The 22461-nt window shown below is 38.9% G+C and overlaps 2 protein-coding genes across 3 annotated transcripts in view; both read left to right on the top strand.

Annotated features, from left to right (window-relative positions):
- The window catches only part of LOC116319842 (transient receptor potential cation channel subfamily M member 4-like), a 56584-nt gene extending 43648 nt beyond the window's left edge, over positions 1-12936 (top strand). Inside the window, exons 14-28 of one of the 2 annotated variants that reach the window (XM_039616592.1) lie at positions 2240-2369; positions 2539-2684; positions 2847-2959; positions 3133-3249; positions 3384-3424; positions 3563-3795; positions 4768-4880; positions 5188-5320; positions 5415-5595; positions 7767-7926; positions 8024-8205; positions 8557-8683; positions 8776-8839; positions 11260-11353; positions 11514-12936. In XM_039616592.1, coding sequence (XP_039472526.1) covers positions 2240-2369; positions 2539-2684; positions 2847-2959; positions 3133-3249; positions 3384-3424; positions 3563-3795; positions 4768-4880; positions 5188-5320; positions 5415-5595; positions 7767-7926; positions 8024-8205; positions 8557-8683; positions 8776-8839; positions 11260-11353; positions 11514-11557 — 1878 coding nt within the window. In that variant the 3' untranslated portion in view covers positions 11558-12936. Of the gene's footprint in view, positions 1-2239; positions 2370-2538; positions 2685-2846; positions 2960-3132; positions 3250-3383; positions 3425-3562; positions 3796-4767; positions 4881-5187; positions 5321-5414; positions 5596-7766; positions 7927-8023; positions 8206-8550; positions 8684-8775; positions 8840-11259; positions 11354-11513 lie in introns of both variants that reach the window. The other variant, XM_039616591.1, reaches the window with a different exon arrangement.
- A 7525-nt stretch (positions 12937-20461) lies between these two features.
- LOC116315015 (transient receptor potential cation channel subfamily M member 4-like) overlaps positions 20462-22461 on the top strand; it is a 42261-nt gene continuing 40261 nt past the window's right edge. The window contains exon 1 of the mRNA XM_039616590.1: positions 20462-20726. Coding sequence (XP_039472524.1) covers positions 20631-20726 — 96 coding nt within the window. The 5' untranslated portion in view covers positions 20462-20630. The remainder of the gene's footprint in view (positions 20727-22461) is intronic.

Genomic DNA, 22461 nt, shown 5'->3' with positions numbered 1-22461 from the left:
AGTTTGGGAACCACTGCTCTAGCAGATTGTTACATGGAGAAATCTTTTGAACTTAAGCGCGCTCACGCACACAGGTGTAAGTAAGTAAGTAAAACTTTATTTATATAGCACCTTTCTAGATAAAAGATCACAAAGTGCTTCACACTAGGATAACAAAGTATAAAACAAAACAGACAACAGTTAACAAAATGCAATTCTAAAAAGATGTGTTTTTAGTTGTTTTTTGAAAGAAGCTACTGAGTCCAGAGACCTTATGCTCAGAAGGAGTGAGTTCCACAGTCTGGGAGCCACAGTGGTAAAAGCTCTGTCTCCCTTAGCTCTCAGCTTTGAATGATGAATGACAAGTAGACCCTGGTCACATGACCTAAGAGACCTGCTAAGAACATAAGGCTGTAGAAGTTCAATGATGTAGGCAGGTGCTTGACCATGAAGAGCTCTTTAAGTCAGTACCAGAATCTTGAAGTAGACTCTGAATTCGACGGGGAGACAAGGCAGCTGTATTAGCAACGGTGTCACATGAGAGTACTTAGGTAGATGTTTTGGTCAGAAGTCTTGCTGCAGCGTTTTGAACAATCTGTAGATGCTCCAGGGAGTTTTTGTTTAAACATGTAAACAGTGAGTTACAATTTCCAGTTCAGTGCAAGATACAACAGGGCTTAGTTTGGAACTGTTTCTTAAGTCATAAAAGCAGGACCGAACCAAAGATTTGACATGAACATCCAAAGTGAGAGCCGGGTCGAAGATTACCCCTAGGTTCTGATAGACGATTTCACAAATGTTGCAAGAGGACCAAGAGGATTCATTATCTTAGGTACATGTCAGTCAGGAGCACATACAAGGACTTCAATCTTTCCTTTGTTAAGTTGGAGGAAGTTAGCAGCCATCCAAACTTTAACGGATTCTAAGCACTCATTCAAAATCTGCAGCTTAAAAACATCTTGGGGCTTGAAAGAAATGTATAACTGAATATCGTCGGCATAGCAGTGGTAGCAAATGTCCTCAAAGGGGCTCAAAATATGCTGGAGGGGAAGCAGATATATTAAGAACAATAAAGGCCCCAGCACAGAGCCTTGTGGCACACCATAGGACAGGGACATGGAAAATAACCTGTATTTAGAAACTCCCACAAAAAAGTAATATTCATACAGATATGTGTATGATAGGTGTACTCACGGGTGCCGGCATATACAAACTATATCTTCCTTGGCTGCTACCTTAAAGCATATTGTGCACTGTCGGTCCTGCATGCTGCTCAATAATGTTCAATATTTAATATTTACTGTTACTTACACATATCTAGGTCGTTGTCTCTATAATGTGTTGTTCTCTTGTTTTTTCTTTTCTTCTTTTAACAGGTGATCCAATGGATTTTCTCAGTATCTTCTTTTACTGTTTCCCCTTCCCCTCTGTTCTCTTTCTCCCTTTCCATACAATTGTCTGTCCAATTTGTAATAACTTAAAATAAAATAAATAAACAATAAAAAAAACCACACCCGTATTACTATGGCAACCAGCTCTTGTTCTCCGGTAAGGCCTGTAGAGTTAAAGAAGTGATGCGAAGAGTGCATTGCATTTCCTAAAACCCGATTTATGGCCTTGGCCACATTCCTAAGAGGGGGTCTTCTCAATGTTTATGTCTGCCAGCATCAGAGTGAATCCAAGACTGTTCTACAACACTCTGTGTGCAGTAGAAGCCAAAACACAAATATGTGATGCTAATTATGAGATATTAACCTTAAAAATAAAAATAAATCCAAACACTTGCCTGACCAAAAATTTAATAGAACACCTCTGGGACATTATGGTTCAGTCCATCCAACACCATCAGTTTGCACCTCAAACTGTCAGGGAGCTCAGTGGCCAGATCTGGAAGGGGGTTCCCCAGGACACTATCCTACAAGGATGCCCTAACAGTATCAGGCAAAGATGGAAACATGCAGGCATCACACATACTACCGAGTACCATTTTGAGTTGATGCAATGACATTTTGGCAAAATGGACTAGCTTGCCACATAATTTTCTCTCTTTGATTTGAGGGGGTTCTTTAAATTCAGCCAACTGCAAGTTGATAATTTGTGGCATCCTTTCCTAAAACGTTACTTAGTCCACATCAATACAGATATGATTTTTTTGCCAATTGAAATCTAATGAGTTTTCAAAGAGTTCCTTTATTTTTTAATCATAGTTTGATGTATAATCTTAATTAGAACATATATTATTGCTTGCTCTCCTTTCCAGGCAGGTGAGGCAGTCCTGAGTGCTCTTGGTGGCTGTAAGATACTCAGAGAACTGTCCAAACGGGAGGATGAAACTGAAACCAAACTCTCCATGAAAGAACTGGCCCAGAAGTTTGAGAACCTGGCTCATGGTGAGACAATAACTACAACTGTCTGCAACTGTTGATGTTATAATAATTAGATATTAAGTTTCAAAACCGTTTCACAAAGAGCCCTTTGAATTTTCCTTTCAAGAGATGATGTAACACAATAATAACAAACCTATCTAACTCTTTGTCATGTGTCTTGTGTCTACGTCAGATATTTTCAGCTCTTGCTATCGCAGTGATGAAAACCGCTCTTTCAGCCTGCTGATTAGAAAGTCTCCTGTCTGGGGTCACAGCACCTGTCTTCAGATGGGTGTGAGCGCTGATGCTCGGCTTTTCTTCAGTAATGATGGTGTACAGGTGTGTCATATCTTCAATTCATCTTGTTGCCATGATTTCAAATAGCAGATGAGCATTACAAAGGAAATATAGCATGATATTTCTAAAATAACGCAACCCATCTTCATGTTGAGCTGGTGAGCTGCTGTTGATGGATAAGGTCTCAGTTTTTTCCTCTTCCAGTCTCTGCTATCTGAGATCTGGTGGGGTGATATGAAGAGGAACACAGAGATTTGGAAGCTTCTGCTCGCGTTCTTCTGCCCCATCCTCTGCTACACCAACCTCATCACCTTTAGGTAAAAGTTTTAATGTAAGGTTTTCTATCTATCTATCTATCTATCTATCTATCTATCTATCTATCTAGTACATAGTATATAGTATATATATATATATATATATATATATATATATATATATATATATATATATGTGTATTCTTTTTTTAACATTTATTGCATTTTCTTCGCAGGAATCGAAACGATCAGTTGGAAGAGGAGGAGAAGATGCTTATGGAGGATGAGCTGGATCAGGACACTGACAGTCTTTACGGGACCACTGTCTGCTCTTACTCTGACATCAAGCAGCAGTAATATTTCTACCTACACTCTACAGTATTAATCTGTAGAACATCAGTTTGTCAAGCAGTGATTATCCTGTTTTTAATATATTATTAATTTGCATTAGCTAAAGTCTACTAAAAATGTTTTTTTTATATCTCAGTGAAGTTGACTCTAAAGGTCACAGGAGTGGTGCCATTAAAGGTGAGTACTGTTTAAAGAGTCATCTTTGAATAAGAGTTGTCACTCGCTACAAGAAGAAAGTCTGACTTCAGAAATTATTCTTGTCACCACATGCTGTTATTTTAAGTCATCTGCTAATCTGTGTTTACAATCTTACAGGTGTACCCCAACGACCGCCACAAAGTCCATTCATAGTGTCACGCTGGCGTCAATTCTGGTTTGCACCGGTCACCTCATTTCTGGGCAACGTCCTGATGTACTTCCTGTTTCTCTTCCTTTTCGCCTACGTGCTGTTGGTGGATTTCAAGCCCCCACCACCCTCAGGCCCAACTGGTACTGAGTGTGTGTTGTACTTCTGGGTATTCACCATCGTTTGTGAAGAGATCCGACAGGTGAGTGAAGAGAGACATCTTACTTAGAACTTGAAACTTTGGTAACTGTATAAATGTCTAGTGAACAACTGAATGCAAAAATATGCACTTAACTCAAATCTTTTATTTAATTGCACAAAGTAGAAAGACAATATCTCTAAAGTGTCATTTCAACACAGTGGTTAACATGCTGTCATCTCACAAGGATTAGATTCAAGATGGACACTAAATAAATAAGTAAATCTTTTTTTCATTTATCACTGATTTCATATGACTTAAACACAGAAAATTAAATATCTCATAAATTAAAATCTGATTCTTTGAAATGATGACAACCCAGAGAAAGTCTTTTTTCATTTGTTTTTTTTATTATCATTGTAATTAAAGCCTTTTCATTCTCACTGAGATCAAGATCTCCTTTTGAAGAGAGACTAGTTTTAATTCAGGGTCATTTTAAAATATAAAACATGATATTAAAATGCAGCCTATTCATATCTCTATTAAAATTCTTGCAGCATTCATTCAGACAGCATACTAATTGCCTGATCCCTGCTTGCTTCTAATACTTATAGTATTAGGGCTAGGGTTGGGCTAGGGCTTTAGGGTTACCATCTTGTATCAGACTACCAATTGTGCCATGTGAACACATCAGCTTGGCCTCGCAAAACTGCTCAAGTGAAACGATCCTTTTTCATTATTCTTAATTATTTTACCATATTTATTTTTTGTAGATACCAACTGAAACTCCATTCACATTGAAAAGTATTTTATGAATCATTGTATATGTTGCATCATATATGTTATACATGTTTAAACTTTGTATCATAAGCTTTAATGAACTGTTATACACAGAATTAATAGGCTTCAAGGTGCATGTATAGGCAGGTATATAAACACTATTATCATAATAAAGTATGTTGATAGTTTTTATTATTGTAGTTTTTGTTTTCTGACGATCTGTTAAGTTTATTTATTTTTTTTGTCTTCTTCAAGACACTTTTTTTGGGGAAGACCTGGACTCAAAGTTTCAGACTCTACATTCAGGATGTGTGGAATAAATGTGATCTCACTGCCATCAGCCTGTTCATTGTCGGACTGATTTGCAGGTATGGACAAGAAATAAAAATGATATCTTAATCTTAGATTGCCCATCAAAAACATTCCACAACACTACAAACAGTTTAGTTTGTCATTGCATGATTGTAACATTTATGAAAGAACAGTATTTGTTTTGTGGTACTTGTTTGGCTTCTTAAGTGTGTCTCAAATAATTTTTTTAATACTTAGTTTTTAGTCACTTAAATTTAAAACATTTCCTCAGTTAGCAACCAAATGTCACTGGTTAATTTACAGGTTTGCCACCAGGTGGTGCTGCTACCTCACTGATTCAGTGATCCTGTGCTTGTGTTTCAGGATGTTTCACCGGTCACATGAATTTGGCCGAGATGTCCTTTGTTTGGACTACATGGTCTTCACCATTCGCCTCATTCACATTTTTGCCATTCACAAGCAGCTGGGACCAAAACTCATCATTGTAGGAAAGATGGTGAGAAAGTTACCATCAGTTGGCATTATACCAGGAATACGTGTTTAATAATACAATGTCAGCAACAACATGAAAATTTCCTCCTCTTGTTCAGATGAAGGATGTCTTCTTCTTCCTCTTCTTCCTGGGTGTGTGGGTCTTGGCATACGGAGTTGCCAATCAGGCTCTGATCTACACCTACGATCCAAACCCGAATCGCATTTTTCTGCGAGTTTTCTACATGCCATACTTGCACATCTTTGGATACGGCTCTTCCATCGAGGAAGAGATGGATGGTAAAAGTGTTTTTGCAATTTGCATGAAAATAAGAAAATTGTTATTACACTGAAATCAGTTTTAAAATGCTGCTTTTTTCTACTGCAGCTTTTTAAAATTCATCACAGCAATTAGAAATTGAGTTTGCTGGACAAGCTCAAAGTCGATATTAGAAAATGGAAACTGCTCCCTCTGTCTTTGATTGGTCGAATAAATGCAATTAGAATGGTGTCTCTGCCACGATTTTTATATCTTTTTCAAAACCTTCCTATTTATTTGCCACTTAAATTTTTTAAGCAGCTTGATTCATTGATTCTTTCATTCATTTGGGCAGGAAAACCCCCTCGGATATCCAAGGCTCATCTTCAAAAAAATACTTCCAGCGGGGGGTTGGGTCTCCCTGTGTTTAGACATTATTACTGGGCAGCAAATTCAAGAGCTCTATTGCACTGGCAGTGGGGTTCGCCTACTAATTATTGTTATGATAAGCTTCCGATCTGGCTCCAGGTAGAGGCAGCAACAGTATCTGAAGCCTCATTACCGGTCTTATTGTTTTCTAACATGGGTTCTTTTAATAATTCTAACAGTTGTAACTTTGTTGTTAAACACTCCTTAAAGATATTAAGTCAAATTAGGAAATCTCTTAAACTACCTGACTTTTCATTAAGAATGGCAATAATACATAATTACTTGTTTAAACCAGGTAAAATGGATAGGGTGTTTTTAGAATGGGGGGAAAAGGGATTGAAATGCACTGAGGATTTGTATATAGATGACAAATTTATGTCTTTCCTTCAACTTCAACAAAAGTTTCAGTTACCTCAATCACATTTTTTTTCGTTATCTTCAAATAAAGAATTTTGTTCAATGAAACTTTTCAGACTTTCCACTGAAGCCACTAAATCATACTTACTTTGATATAATTCGGAAAGCAGATTTTAAACATCTGATATCTCAGTTTGTCAAGTGCTTTACAATCCCAGTTGATTCTGATCGAATTAAGAATACATGGGCTAAAGACCTCGGTGTTCCTCTGTCTGAGGACCAATGGTCAAATTGTTTGTCCAATATTCAGAAAGGCTCAATAAACGCCAGATAGAAACTAATCCAGTTTAAAGTCATTCACAGATTACACTTTTCTAAACTTAAACTTAACCGGATAATTCTGTATCCCCCTTATGTGATAGATGTAATGGTAAATGGTAAATGGCCTGTATTTATATAGCGCCTTCTAGTCCCTAAGGACCCCAAAGCGCTTTACATATCCAGTCATTCACCCATTCACGCACTGGTGATGGCAAGCTACGTTGTAGCCACAGCCACCCTGGGGCGCACTGACAGAGGCGAGGCTGCCGGACACTGGCGCCACCGGGCCCTCTGACCACCACCAGTAGGCAACGGGTGAAGTGTCTTGCCCAAGGACACAACGACCGAGACTGTCCGAGCCGGGGCTCGAACCGGTAACCTTCCGATTACAAGGCGAACTCCCAACTCTTGAGCCACGATGTAATATCAGTGAAGGTTCCCTTGCACATCTATTTTGGCATTGCTCTGTCTTAAAAGCTTTTTGGAGCCAGATTTTTACGTGATTTTCAAACCAATTTAAGAAAAAAGTACCACTAGATAGTACACTGGCTATACTTGGATCATTTGCATCAATCGAATCTTTTTCCTTTTCACAAAAACAGATAATTACAATGGGTATGCTGGCTGCAAAGAAACTTATTCTTTTACAGTGGCGGTCTTCTTCGGCCCCGTGTTTTAAAAGGTGGCTTAATGAGATGGTGTCTGTGGCCAGGGTGGAACAGATAAGATTTGATAGAAAGCGGAATCTGGCGAGTTTATGTACGATTTGGCAGCCATTTCTAGAATTTTTAAAAAATTAACTGATCATAATTTATGCCTCACACTCCGCGTGAATTTTCTTATTTTATTTTACTCTTTAGTTAGTTAATATTGTTATAATTTTTTTCTTTTCTTTCTTTTGTTTCTTTTTTCATGGTTAGAAGTTCACAAAGGCTAAATGTAGTAATTGTCCTCAGTTGAATCTGTATAAGCATGCTGTGCTTAATTTAAAAACAAAAAATAAAATATTTTTTAAAAAAAAGAAAAAAAAAGAAATTGAGTTATTTTTTTTTATAACTGTAACCCTTATTTTAACCTTTCTCCTTTTATCTCTATTTTGTGACAGTGGGCCAGGAACTAAACTGCACAGACAATGTGACTTTGATTGAGAGCGGTGAAGAGCCGTGTAGAAATCAGGATAGTAACTGGCTGGTAGTGATTCTGCTAGTCGTATATCTCCTGGTCACCAACATCCTGCTCATCAACCTAGTCATTGCCATGTTTAGGTAAAGAACCAGTCTGTCATTATGTTTCTCTGGCTGCATTCACAAACTGAATGGCTTGACTTGACTCAGTGGCTCTGATCTGCTTGTATCCACACAGCTACACTTTCTCTGAAGTGCAGGAACACAGTGACACCTACTGGAAGTTCCAGCGTTACAACCTGATTGTTGAGTACCACTCCCGTCCTTCTTTGGCTCCTCCTTTCATTATCCTCTCACACATCAAAGTCTTTTTCAAGAGGGTCATCCGCAAAGTGCCCTCTGTAAAGATCCACCACTTTGGTCAGTATTGGATCAGGAATCGTGGTTCACATTAGTACAATAAAGTTATTAATTTAATAAAGTTATTGCTTTGTTATATTGAAATAATAAGTGTAATAGGTGAGAAAGCCACAGTTGATTGGAATTGGATAATTTGTTAAATATCTTCCAGTTGTTGTTGTTCACAAATTAGTTTTTATGTTTTTTTTAATCAGTCGCTGCCTTGTTATCACTCAGTTGCTCACTAAAAGTTGCACTGTCTAAATGAGAATGGGCTCTTTTTTTATTTGCAAACTGACCTCAGCTTAGCACTGAATAAAACAAAAACTGAGTTGAAACATTTCATACCTTTGTCTTTTCTATCAGTGTTAGACTTGGAAGCAAAGGCAGCGAACAGATTATCAACGTGGGAAACGATTCAGAAGGAAGACTTCCTGACTGCTCGAAACAAGATCCAGAAAAGTAGCGACTCAGAAAGGCTCAAACGGATGTCTGCCAAGTGAGCACACCTTCATGCTCCACTGTAGCAGCAAAATGAGATATTGATTCCATCATTCTGAAGAAAATGCATCTTTGTATTTTTTCATATAGGGTAGATGATGTGCTTAAACGTCTGACTGAAAGCAAAGAGTTTGAACACAGACTACAGGCTCAGGTAAAACCAGAGCATTTTTCTGAAGCTCTCACTTTGTCGTTCAATACACTTTGACTCATTGCTCATACATATGTAGAAATGCTGTGGATGAGCATGTCTGCACAGTCAAATATTATTTTATTTGATTTAGAGATTAAAGGAATACATAGCAGGTTGTATGTTGTGGAACATGGGGAAAAAACCCCTACTATAAAGCAGAAAGGCAGTTTAAGTTGGGTTTATGTAAAGTTGTTTTGTTGGCTGAGGTCAGAGATAATGTGGGTGATCGTAAGTAATGCGTATTTTATGTATTGGAGAAAAAAAACAGCCAACAGGTTTGGTTGCACATCAATTAGAATTTTAGAAAGTGACAAATTGTGGTCTTGTATAAATTAAGAGTTTTAGCAGGGGTGGTAAGTGGATTTTGGTCAGTAGATGGAGCCAGGCTAGTTGTTTTATCTGCTTTCAGTCTTTATACTAAGCTAGACTGGGCTGGCCTCATAGCTGGACTGGCCATTGTGACTTTTCGTTTTTATGGGCCGATGATTTTTTTTTTTTTTTAACGGTATAAACAATGAAAGGTGGTGGATTGGCCAGATGCTGGTCGATGTGTAAAAATAAGTCAGGTGAGGTGACTATGGCGGAGCTTCCACAGAGGCCAGCAGGTGAATGAGGGAAAGGGGAGGCAGGAGGAGGAGAGACCCGAGGCGGCCGCCGGTCCGAGTGTTAGGTGAACTGAATTTCAGGTAAGACCTGCAGTCTATCTGGGTCAGATATAAACCGAGTTTAGGTGTAGTTTATTTACATTGTGCTGACTTTTTACCGTCAGTTACAATAACTCGTAACTCAATACAATAACTCAATATCATACTAGTTAGCATGACGGAGTTTCTATACAGCTGGGTGGGTGCTATGATGTTACTGATAGTGAACTTTATTTTATTCATAAGGTTAGTTGGTAGAGTTGCCAACCGTCCTGTAAAAAATGGAATCGTCCCGTATTCATAGAAAATATTACGCGTTTCGTGTTGACCTGAAAAGGAACAGTTTGTCCCGTATTTCAGCTAGAATGGAAAAAGACACAAAGCTGGAGTTTTTCTGTGTCTTTACGCTGCACAGCTGTTTCTCTCATTCTCTCCCCTCGCTCTCCTGTTGCTACTACAATCATGAAACTGATCAGTGATCAGCTGATCGACTTCTCTGACGCAAGTCCCGTCTCTCTTGTTTGTTTATCGCCCTCTTTGCACCAGAAAGAGGAAACCAGCGGATGTCGTGCTAAACAACAGCAGCACGTTTAATCTTGATCAGCTGTTGTTAGAATTTATTTAATATTCATTTCTAGTATCAGCTGATGTTTGTTGGAGCCACAGCTGTGAAAGCTGCTGGTCATGATATCGGTTTGGCTATGTGGTGAGAGGGAAACATGCAGATGAAACCAGGAGATGTCCTTACTGAATCATCAGAGCTGAACAGGTGATGGAGAAACAGGTTTACCTGTTAGGTGACATGAATGAGTTGAAGGGAAGTTATGAACTGTTTCTGAGAGTCAAATAACACCAGCATCCTTTTCCAAGTAGCTGACAGCTGGTAACTGTGCAGGGGCGGGTTTAGCAAAGTTTTGCCAGGTGGCCATGTAGGGCATTAACAGGGAAAGGGGGGCACAAAGATATACTTTTCTTTCTTACTCTCATATAAAATATTTAGCTTTTATTAAATAGTTATCTGAATCTTACAACCAAAGTCTTTGATGTAAAATCTATAGAAATCATACATATACCAACAAGACAGTGTACATCACCACAGCGTTTGTTTTCATTCAAAGGCTTTATGGCTTTAATACCTGGTGGGCTGGTCTCTAGTCAAAATGCCCGGGACGATTTTTTGTCCAAGTCCAGCCCTGGCTGGCCTCATGTGTGTCTTTAATAATGCAGTTTCTTTATTCTAGATACTTTTTTCCAGTAGGAGACAACAAAACATTTAGCTTAAAAAAATTGTACTCTCTGAGCTTTCCAATCATTAAAATACTTTATGTGTATACCCTAATAGCAGTGCATAGTATTTATTTGACTGTAAATAATCTGTTTTTAGTTTTGTTATAGACACAAAAAAAGACATGCAATGAAAAGTGAACTTGAACACATATAGTCAAGGTCATGATTATTCATACCCGTGGCAAATTTAGACTTAAAGTTCCTTTTATTCAACCAGCAAGTTTTCTTTTGACCGGAAATGACACAGGCGTCTTCCAAAAGATAATAAGACGATGTAAAAGAGGCATCATTGTGGATATGAACAGACTTCAACACATATATCTCTGCGCTTATTCATTATTAATATCAATAAAAAATAAGCCATCCTTTTCTCACTTGGTTTTCATTTAGATTTAAGAATAACTCTATTCTATTCTAGATTTTTTATAATATTCTGCTCTTTCTTCTCAGATGGAGCATTACTCAACTGTCCTCAATTGGGTTGTGGATATTTTAGCCCAAGGAAGTACATTCAAACCTCCTCGTCCCCCACCTGCATTACGAGGTACTTCCCAGAACTTATGAAATCATTTATGCTTACAAGACAGCCTGCATGTTGAAAACGTCACACTGCTTTCACTTGGATTATTTACTTTATTGTTTTTGCCTGGAGGCCTTTTTTTTTTCTTCCTCATCTAACTTCTGTTCTTTGGTCTTCTGTACAGATTCACTCCCCTCCTCTTCCAGATCCACTGGATTTCAGCCTTAAATTAATACGGTCCCTTAAATTCACTTCACTTCAGGAGGCAATGTAAATCATTGCATGGGCTCAGGAACACTTCTGGAAACCATTATCTGTGAAACTAGTTCATTGTGCCATTCACAAATGCAAGTTTAAATTCTATCATGCAAGAAAAGAAAACAACAACAACAACAACAAAAAAACATATGAGGGAATTGTATATGATACAAGAACACCGCCATATTCTCTGGGCCAGAGCTTATTTAAAATATATTGAAGCAAAGTGAAAAACTGCTCTATGGTCAGATGAATTGAAGTTTGAAATGCTTTTTGCAAAACATTAATGCTGCAGTGTAGAAGCCTGCATCTGTGATGTTATTGGGGTGCAAAGTGCCTGGAACTGGCGGCTTGCACATCTGGAAAATCAAAATGAAACCTTTAATTTTAACCTTAGGGTTTAAAAGCACATGATATATTCCAATGTCTTATTATTTATTTAACAAACACTAAGTAAAAATAATAATGTCAGAGATTTTTATAGACTACATCATTTTTTGTTATGTCCTGATACCATAAACTTATAAAACTATGGCGTGCCTTTTTTCACATTACTGTAATATTTTTAAAAAATCCTTCTCCTATCTAATTCTCGACACAAAATCAAAATGCCAAATGAATGAACATATTCCATAGTATCAGGCCTTTCTGGTTACTTGCCTGGTTACTTAACCTACAAGGAAAAGAACCAAAGGGTAAAATGTGGGTTTCTTTTGAGTTCCATTTTCATGCAGATGACGCAACTATTTATTGTTATTATCTTTTTCATTAGTAAAATTACTTGAATTTCTTCAGTCTGTCTTAGATGTTGTTCAGTGACATTAAACGCAACTTCAGCTTGTGTCAAATCCAAATCCAGGGTATTTTCAAATGGGAAAGAGTTTTGTCCAAGCTGAGACTTTCTCTTATCAAGTGCTGATAGACTCTGCAATGTTTTTTTTCCCTTTATTGGATTACTGTGATCTGCTCTTTATGAATATACCAGTCCAGTACCTAAAGTGTCTGGATACTGTCTGTCATTGTGCTTTATGTTTTATTACTGGCTGTGAAAATCATGTACATCACTTTGTATATCAGCATCTCTGTGTGTGATTGTTTTTTTATTTATAAATCTCTGGTTGGGCTGGTTGTCTACATATATGTCTATATAGACGTGTGTCTGTATATGTGTCCACACTGTTTCTCTCCACTTGTCTGTGCTAAATATCAGTTGTGTTAGTTTCTTTGCTATTAGATTGTTATGAGTTGTACTTGTTGAAACTTCTGGTGCCCTCTTGCACAGGTTTCTCTTGAAAAAGTGAATTTAGTCTCCATGAGGCTTTTACATGAATAAATAAGGGATAATAATACATTTATCTTTTTATGTGATCCTTTAAGTGAAACCTTACCACTTGCCATCAATAGATACATTTTAATTGTGTACACAATGTGGGAGTGTGATAGTTGGATCTACTATGCAGATAAGTGTCGTGGATAGTGTTAAAGAAGCTGGTGCTGTGTTTAAGTCTGCCATGGCTCCATTAAAGGTCACATAGTGAAACAAGCTATTGAAAGAGCCTTCACTGTAAATAATTATCATTTTAAAAATATTAATACATGTAATATTTACATTAATCTAAATCTGCAAAATAATGTTTCTATAGTCTTGAAAACAACCCATTCTAGTACACCCCATGCCCCTCTCTAGTTTCACCCCTGCTTGTTACAGGGTTTGCTACCATGTAAAGAAGGAAGCTACTGTAAGCCTTCAGTGTCAGGGCGGTGTCCTGCAGGTTTTAGATATCACCCTGGGTCAACACACCTGAATCAAATAATTAGTTCATTATCAGCCCTGTGCCCTGTGGAGGTCCGGTGCTGAGTGACAGTGCGAGGTAGAGGCTTCTGGATCTTTTTCCCTGCCAACTGCTCTTGGATCAATCTTAATTTGGTCCAGTTTGTTGATGGTCTGTGATTATAGTGTTGAATGCTGAAAAAGTAGGCTAAGAAATTGCTGAGCTCATCTGCTAGTGTGAGGCTACTGTCAGGGATTGGGGGGCTCTAGCCTTTGATGTTGGTGAGGGCTCGGATGCCTCTCCACACCTGGTGGGGTTGTTGTGTGTAAGGGAACCCTCTATCCTCCTTGGCCTTTTCGATGCCCCTCCTCAGGTTGGCTCTGGCAATGCTGTACAGAAAACTGTCCCTCAGCCTGAAGGCTGAGTTGCAAGTTCTAATGAGAGCCTGGACTTCACTCAGCATCCAAGGCTTCCGGTTTGGAAAAGCCCAAATGGTTTTGGTCATTATTGCATTCTCTGCAAAGCACTTAATATATAAATAAACAGACTAAGTGAAGCACTCCAGGTCCTGCTGTTCCAGTCTGCCAATTCAAGATGGAACTGCCCCTCGAGTCGAACGTGCTCAAGGAGAGCATCATCTGGCCATATTTTAATGATCCGGATGGTTGGAGGGGTTTCCTGGGGTGTGGTAACAATGGCTACCGTTTCTGAGGTAGGTAAAAGGGCTGAATGGACATGGCCATTCAGTGAGCAGTGTTTGCCTGTAATTTGGCTGTTTTGGTACCAGTCCTGGAGCACATAAGCATGGAGCCCACCGCCCCTTCCATTAACGGTGTTTTTGTTGCCAATCTGGCAGTCCAGGGTCCAGCCTGGTAGCTCCACTGAGGCGTCGAGGATTTGCGGATGGAGCCAGGATTCAATTACAATCAATTGACTAGGCTCCCAGGCAAAACGGTTGTAGTAAATATCTGATGTAGCTCCTGCATTTTGTTTGTGAGGGATCTGGCGTAGGTTTGGAAGAGAGATGGAAGCAGGGGCTTATCTTCTTTTTTTCACAGCAGGACACGATAGTCGGCATCCCCCCTATTGTTTCCCCTCCCTCCACTCTTTTTCCAGACAATAACCCACCGAGTGCCTAGTGGTCTCACAATCTTGGGTGGGATACAGTTGGTCCAATCTGAAGTAAAGTCTGGTTTCAGGCTGAGGCCAATGTCAATCTGTTCCTGACGACTGAACAGAATGAACTAACTCTGATTAGCATTTCTGGAAGAGGAAACTCAGACTTGATGATATTAGACTTCATTAACTCAGACTTTATTTTAAACTTTAAAGATTAGTGAACATTTAGTGAACTACATTAAAAGATATTCTTTTATTAAGTGGAAGTAAAAACTACACATGGAGGCTAACCCCTTTAAAATATTTTAATTTATGCTCAATCATCTAGGTAAGGAAATCCCAGAAAGCGTATTCTATTTATCGAGTGGAAGAAATATTTTGTTACTCATCCAAGTAACTTCTTCAGTCTCAACTGACTGCAGGTTTCTCTAACCTTATAAACAGTGCATTTGCATAATGACTGAAACTAGCACTATTGACGAACAATCATCCATGAGGCCAGCACCTCGTGGCCTATGTTGCTCTGTGTAGTCTGGTCCTTGTATATGAAATATGTGAAATTAAGACACAATGGTGCTGTTACTGTGGTTTAGGTCATCCTGTAATCTGTTAAGAACTACCTCCACTGTGTTAGTAACTGAAACACAAGTGAAGAGAAATGTAACATTACATGAGTCAGGCCATTTAGGTGAAAAGGGAAACCCATCTCTGAATCGAGGAGGAGGCCTAAGAAAGCCTCTTTCATGATCTCAAAATTTTGTGATTCCAACCATTCCCAAAGCTCTTTATAAGGTTGGGATACTCTGCAGTCAGCTGAGACTGAGGAAGTCACATGGACGAGTGACCATATGTTTTGCCCACCGATGAACAGAATCATCTTACTGGGTTCTCTTGAAGTTGTAAGAAAGGGTGATAAGCTGTGGTTCCCACTGTGGTTTGTTGAAGCAAAACTTGTCTGACTGGTGGAAAAGTGGAAAAAAAAAAGCTTCAGCAAAGCATTTTGAACACAAAACTTTGTTAAAGGTTTATGCTAACTGAAGTAGATGTACTTTGGTAAGTCTACTACACTCAGCATCATAACCACCAGCAGCTAATTGCTCCATCATGTTTAGGGATAGCGTTAATGAATGCTGTTTGGTTGGAATGCTCTTTACTAAGGTTTCACAGTGGGGACAAATAAATGAGTCTTTCTAAAACACTGAAATGTTTAAAGGAATTGTGCTGGAATTGTGTTGCAGTTTCAAAACAATCCAAACTGTCACAGAGACACATCCAGTTTTCTATCGCCCCATCTTGATTGTGCTATTCCGTGAAACACACAAGCGTTACACAATTCTGAACAAGGCTACTTATTATAACAGCTACTTACAAACACATCAATAATGATAGTCTGATATGTGTTAGGATTAACACATGTTTTGGAGAAATCACTTTACAAGTAGGGAAAGATAACTATGTAAAAAGTTTTATATAACGTTATTTGTTAAAATAGAAACTAGACAGCTGTTATAGCTAAATATTTCTGTATGCTTGGACTAATCTGCAGGTATGGACAAGAAATAAAAAACAAGACATAGGGGATTTTTCCAAATATTTTCACAATATTATAGTGTGGTGTGACTAAAGCACGGCGGGACCACAGGTTGTTGCTTTGAGCCATTTTTATTACACGCGGCTGCAGCTCATAAATGGTAAATGGTAAATGGCCTGTATTTATATAGCGCTTTATGCTTGTGGTGTGGTGTATGCATAAGCATACACCACACCACAAGTACCCACCAACCCTAAGTTCCCGCCCACCACATATAGTTAAATTATGTTTTGTCATTGCAAAACCATAACATTTTTAATGCACTGTGGTTGTGTTTTAATGCACTTGTTTGGATATAATGTGCCATAAATATTTTCTTAATGCCTGGTTTAAGTCACTCAAATACAAAACATTTTCTCCCCAACTAAATTTCACAGGTTTATTTACAGGTTTGCCACCAGGTGGTGCTGCTACCCCATTGATTCAGCATTACTGTACTTGTGTTTCCAGATGTCCTGCTGGTCACATGAATTTGGCCAGGAAAATCCTTGCTTGGATTACACAGTCTTTATCCTTCACCCCATTCTGATTTTTGCCCATCACAAGCAGCTGGGGCCAAAATCATCATTGTAGGAAATATGGTGACAAAGTTACCATCAGTTGGCATTATACCAGGGGTACATGTTTAATGATATACTGTGAACAACATGACAACACTTCTGCTTGCGGCCCGCATAATGACATGAAGAAATATTTTTTAAAATTATTATTCAAAAAATTATTTAATATGAAGGCAATAGGCAGAGTGTTACAGGCATAGCCCTAAAGAATGTAGCCTCGTGGGCAGTGTAGTCCGTGCTGCAGGGAGAATTTGTGGGACTGCTCCTCCCATTATATGTGTGTGAGCGTGGGGGAGGGAGAAAAATGGAGAGTCGAAAAGTACAAATTGTCACCGAGCAGAAACGGGAGATGAAAGCATGTAAATATGATAATAACCACTGCAGCCAGAGGTCCCTTTACTACGGAGCCGCGGGCCTGTTTTATATATGCGCGGAATAGTTTTCTATACGAGATCACTGCAAAAAGTGCAGCCTTACCTAATGTCCACCCTACTGTTACTCATTTTATGGTAATGGTAAATGGCCTGTATTTATATAGCGCCTTTACTAGTCCCTAAGGACCCCAAAGTGCTTTACGTATCCAGTCATTCACCCATTCACGCACACATTCACACACTGGTGGTGGCAAGCTACGTTGTAGCCACAGCCACCCTGGGGCGCACTGACAGAGGCGAGGCTGCCGAACACTGGCGCTACCGGGCCCTCTGACCACCACCAGTAGGCAACGGGTGAAGTGTCTTGCCCAAGGACACAACGACCGAGACTGTCCGAGCCGGGGCTCGAACCGGCAACCTTCCGAGGCGAACTCCCAACTCTTGAGCCACGATCGCCCCCATTTAAATCTTAACATTTTATATTAAGATTTAAAACTCTAGTTGGTATTGGTATGGTGAGTAACCTTCAGTAATAGTAAAATAAATCACACAGCAATAGTACATTCATGTAGTTGTAAAAAAGCATGATAATATATTAAGTAATCCAAAGTATTCAGAATACGTTACTCTCATTGAGTAACGTAACAGAATACGCTACAAAATACATTTTGAGGCATGTATTCTGTAATCTGTAGTGGAATACATTTTAAAAGTAACCTTCCCAACACTGTCAACCTACTTATTGCCATGTTTAGGCGTGTTTAGGCATGTAGGTAAAGAACCAGTCTATCAGTATTCACATACTGATTATTTTCACTTGACTAAGTGCCTATTATCTGCTTGAGTCAAGTCAAGTCAAGTAGCTTTATTGTCATTTCAACCATGTGCAGTGGTACAGTACACAGAGAAACTTGACAAAGTTCCTCCAAGACCATGGTGCTACATATATAGTTTATAACAAACAAACAACACAGGACTACATAAAGTGCAAGTGTGCAAAAATTGCAAAAAAAGCAACAACAAAAACAAACAAACAGTGCAATGCCAGACAGAATGGAATGATAAAGACACAGGACAGTCCAGACACAACAGTGCAACATAAAAGTACAACAATAACAGTGGGTTGTGCAAAAAATAACTTGATGTATGAAGGTGTGCATGTGCGTGTGTATGAGACTGTGCAGATAAGTGCTTGAGGTAGTGACGTGTGTGAACGAATCAGTGTATGTGTCAGTCCAGTCACTGAGTGTTCAGGAGTCTGAAGGTTTGGGGGAAGAGACTGTTTCACAGTTTGGCAGTGAGGGCCCGAATGCTGCAGTACCTCTTGCCAGAAAACAGCATTGTGAAGAGTGTGTGTGAGGGGTGCATGGGGTCCTCGTAGGTCCACACAGCTACACTTTCTCTAAAGGGTAGGAATACAGTGAAATCTACTAGAAGTTCTAACGTTAGTGGCTGTAACTCAGGAGATAGATTGGAAGGTTGGTGGTTTGATCCGTGGCTCCCCCAGTCTGCATGGTAGATATCCTTGGGCAAGATACTAACCCTGAGTTACTCTCCAATTTATCCATCGGAATATGAATGTAAATTAATGGGTGAATGTGACATGTGGTATAAAGTTCTCTGGGAGAGTAGAAAAGTGTTATATAAGAAATCAATTCTTTTATCATTTACAACCTGATTGTTGAGTACCACTCCCATCCTTCTTTGTCTACTCTTTTCATTATCTTCTCAAGTATGAGATCTTTATCAAGAGGATCACCACCCACATGTATCAGTATTGGATCAGGAATATTATTCTAAAAAGGTTATTGGTCATTGCACATCAAATGCTGTGTGAAGAAGGCACAGTCCATTAGGATTGGGTAATTTCTTAAATGATTCAGAAAGGCTTCATCTGATGAATACAAAGTAAGCACACCTAAGCAATAGTTACAGATGAGACCGGCCACACAACAGGCCAAAAGGAAGGCAGGATGGAGTGTGTTGTCACAGACAACCCAAACTGCAATTAGAAAAAAAAAGGAGTAGTAGGAGGAATATGGACGAGGTGTGTTTGGAGCAACAAGCAAACATAAGAATCAAAACATCACAAAAGGTCACTTTAAGTCCAACATTAGGCAATGAAACTGTCTGTGTGTGTGTGAAAGTAGACTGACCACATTTGACCTATGTCTCTTTTTAAGTCTTTACACAGCTCAGATTTACTGTGTTGTATTAACACATAAATGTCTGATATTTCTGTCAGAAGTTACCCGACTGGTGAGCATTACTATTGTGCATCTATGCCTATTATATTGTAATCTCAAAAGGAGCCAAGCTGAAAATAGAGACCCTACCCTTACCTGGTCCTTATAAGTCATGTATACTTGAAAATTATGTGTGTATCCATGGGCTTCACAATTCACCTAAACATCAAATATCAGTGTGTGACCTTATGGTACTCATAAGTCACATAAACCTGACAGTGTCCTCACAAGTAGCAGTAAATTCAGGTTTGACCAAAATGTAGCCCTAGCCAAAATCTCAACAGATGGGCGTGTTCCTGGAAGCATGGGTCAAACTTTTTGTGATTCCCATGCCTCTAGGACCTTCGGAAAAGCATGTACCCATTTGTCACATTTTTGTCATATGTACTGATATGTCATGAAAACACGTGTGTGTGTGTATGTGTGTGTGTGTGTTTGAGTTGATTTGGCAATATAGTCATAGTGTTAAAGACACTGTTTACTATCTGTAGTACTATCTGTATTCCTGAGTTCCCAACATAGTTTCCAGCTACTGACAACTAAATATATTCACATTGTTGATGAAAGTAGTTGTATGAAATGTTTAGCCACATCAGTCCAATCTTTTATTTTATGTGTCAATATTTAAATGTGATATACAATAAATATTTAAGGGAATCAAGTCTGTGGTTTTCATGTATAGTCTGTAAGGAAAATAAATAATGGAATCCTGCAGGTTTAAAACCTGATACATGTTCTACTTTCATAATGAACCTCTAAAATCGTTTAACCAGGGCCATGAAGCAGCTGCAAATTTTCTTTTAAAAGTTACGATTAAGCAAGTGGAACCCATGCACACATTGCACTAAATTTCAGCTGAATAAAAATTCTAATTCTAATAATATTTTTTTGACTGAAATTTGCGTTTCAAACAAATATATTTGCCTGCATAAATATTAAGCACCACAGAGACTCATACCTAACAGGCTGAGTTGCAAATGTGTGGTATTTTTAGCTTAGCTCAAAGCTGCTGAGCTGTCTGTCTGCTACAGTGGTGTCTAAATGTGAAGGTATTCAGTTTTTCCACATCAGATGGGAGTGACCAGGTAAGAGGATGGGGAAATATTGCAATGAACGCTAGACCAGCTCAGACTCCGTGTCTGAGTGGTTTGTGGTTTCGACTGGAATTTCTTGTTTTCAAAGTTTGGAGGAACTGTCTTCCTCTGTGAAACCACACCTTTACATGTGTGCTGGCTGCACCTATTTTTCTGTGTGCATGCAGAGTGACAGCAGTGGCAGGGAATGGAATTCAGCAGTAGGAGACAAGGTGGAAACTCGTCAGAAATCAACAGTTTTAGTCCTTCTGCACACATTTCTTACTGAGAACGACTGAAGGAGAAACATGAATGACAAGGGAGCAAAAGAAGAAGGAGTAAGAATAGAGGAAGGAAATAGAGGCGACAACACAGACAATATCTGCCAAACAGAGAAGAGCCAGGTAGGTCCGCTTTCACTAAAACCCAACTGCTGTTGTGATGTCATGGTATGTTTGCAAAACCAAAACAAAAGAGAAAGCAAATAACCAAAAGAGAAAAAAAAGCTGAATGTTTAAAAAAGTTATACTTGGAATTTCCTCTAAATGTTCCATGTAATGGCGATGGTGAGCCACCCACAAACGTCTTAGAAACTTGTCTAACTGGTGGACCTTAAAGGAAGCTTTTCTAAGTATAAACCGGTTCAGTGAAAGGTTTCTATAGCAATTCAATTACTCAACAGAAAAAATGGAAAGCACAATATAAGAGCCTATGTCTACTAGTATACCTATAGCATCATAACTACATGTATGCAATTAAGCATGTAATCATGTTTACTGATAACATTAATGATGGCTGCATTCCATTCCATTTAGCTGCCGAGGTGTTTTACAGCTTTTTCAGTAAAGAGGCTTGTGGGGATCACATTTTTAACAGGCAAAGGAAAAGTTTGTGAAACACTGAAACTTTTAAAGCATAAGGTTTCAAAACAATCTCATACTCATACTCTGCACGCACACCTGCTAATCTCACAGGTTGCACTATTCTCCACATGGCCACTTGTCACAGAAACATGTATAGCAATAATTCTGATCGACATATGTTTTAGAGAAATAATTGTACAAATAAGGGAAGAAAATGCTGAAATTATTACAGACAGCAATCGGTAGCTGTAAAGAACGATGTGTTTCAGCAAAGGCCATTTTCTCCCTCAGTTAAGATATGTTAGCCTGTTTTAGCTGCTTAGTAATTCAGTGTAATGCACAACAAACCAATTTCAAATTCAAAATATAACGAGAAAATATTTTTTATATTTATTGTTATAACTACCCAGATTTAAGGCTGTTTTTAGGCCCAATGGGCTGTATTTTTCTTAACAAACAAACCACGTCCCCATTCAAAGGCTTAGTAATTGAACTTTGGTTGAATTATAAGCTTCCTGAGAGTTAGCATCAACAGCGTTTTATGTTCTTAAAAAAATAGAAATTCATATTTAGTGAAAAAAAAAACACTAAATGTATTCTCCTATATATATAAAAACCTAAGTTGATTGATTGATTGATAATACATTATTGATCCCAAAGCAAATTGGGTTAAAGCTGCTGGCAACCAGCGCCATCTTACCCTTCCGACCGTATATACATTACATAGACATCACATGGGGAAGACAGGTCGGAGAGGTAGCACAATGGAAATACACAATATGAGGAAAGATGAGGAGAAAAGAGAACTCCACCCAGACTGAGCTCCCTTTAGGAGCTCAGTCTGAGAACAGAAAAAAGCAACTCAGCACATGGCGCATGAATCATCACATGTCACAACATAGAAGACATGCATCGGAGGCGTTTGGAGGTGGGGGGCAGTATGTCTGTGTCAGTGTACATGCATATGTGTGCATTTGTGTGTGTCCCTTGAGAGAAGGTATCCCTTTACCCGGTTAAGCGAAAGTCAGCATTCCTTCAGTCGATACAGGTGGCCTTGAAGAATAAGGGTAAAGAGTCCAAAAACACACAATCCTGTTATCAAGGAGAATTTTGTTATTCCGATTAACCTCGGCCTTGGGGCCGTCCAGCTGGCGCCGGTGGGGGTAGCCACATGAAATGAAGATGGTGGTTGTTTGAATTAGTACGAACAGCTGCATCCAACTTTACAGTTGTCTAATGTCCATCACTGGTCACCAGGTCTCTCAATTTCCTGTTG

Source organism: Oreochromis aureus, linkage group 8, assembly GCF_013358895.1.
Source record: "Oreochromis aureus strain Israel breed Guangdong linkage group 8, ZZ_aureus, whole genome shotgun sequence".
NCBI classification, from domain to species: Eukaryota; Metazoa; Chordata; class Actinopteri; order Cichliformes; family Cichlidae; genus Oreochromis; species Oreochromis aureus.
Note: the sequence above shows the minus strand (reverse complement) of the source record. Positions and strands in the feature narration are given on the sequence as shown.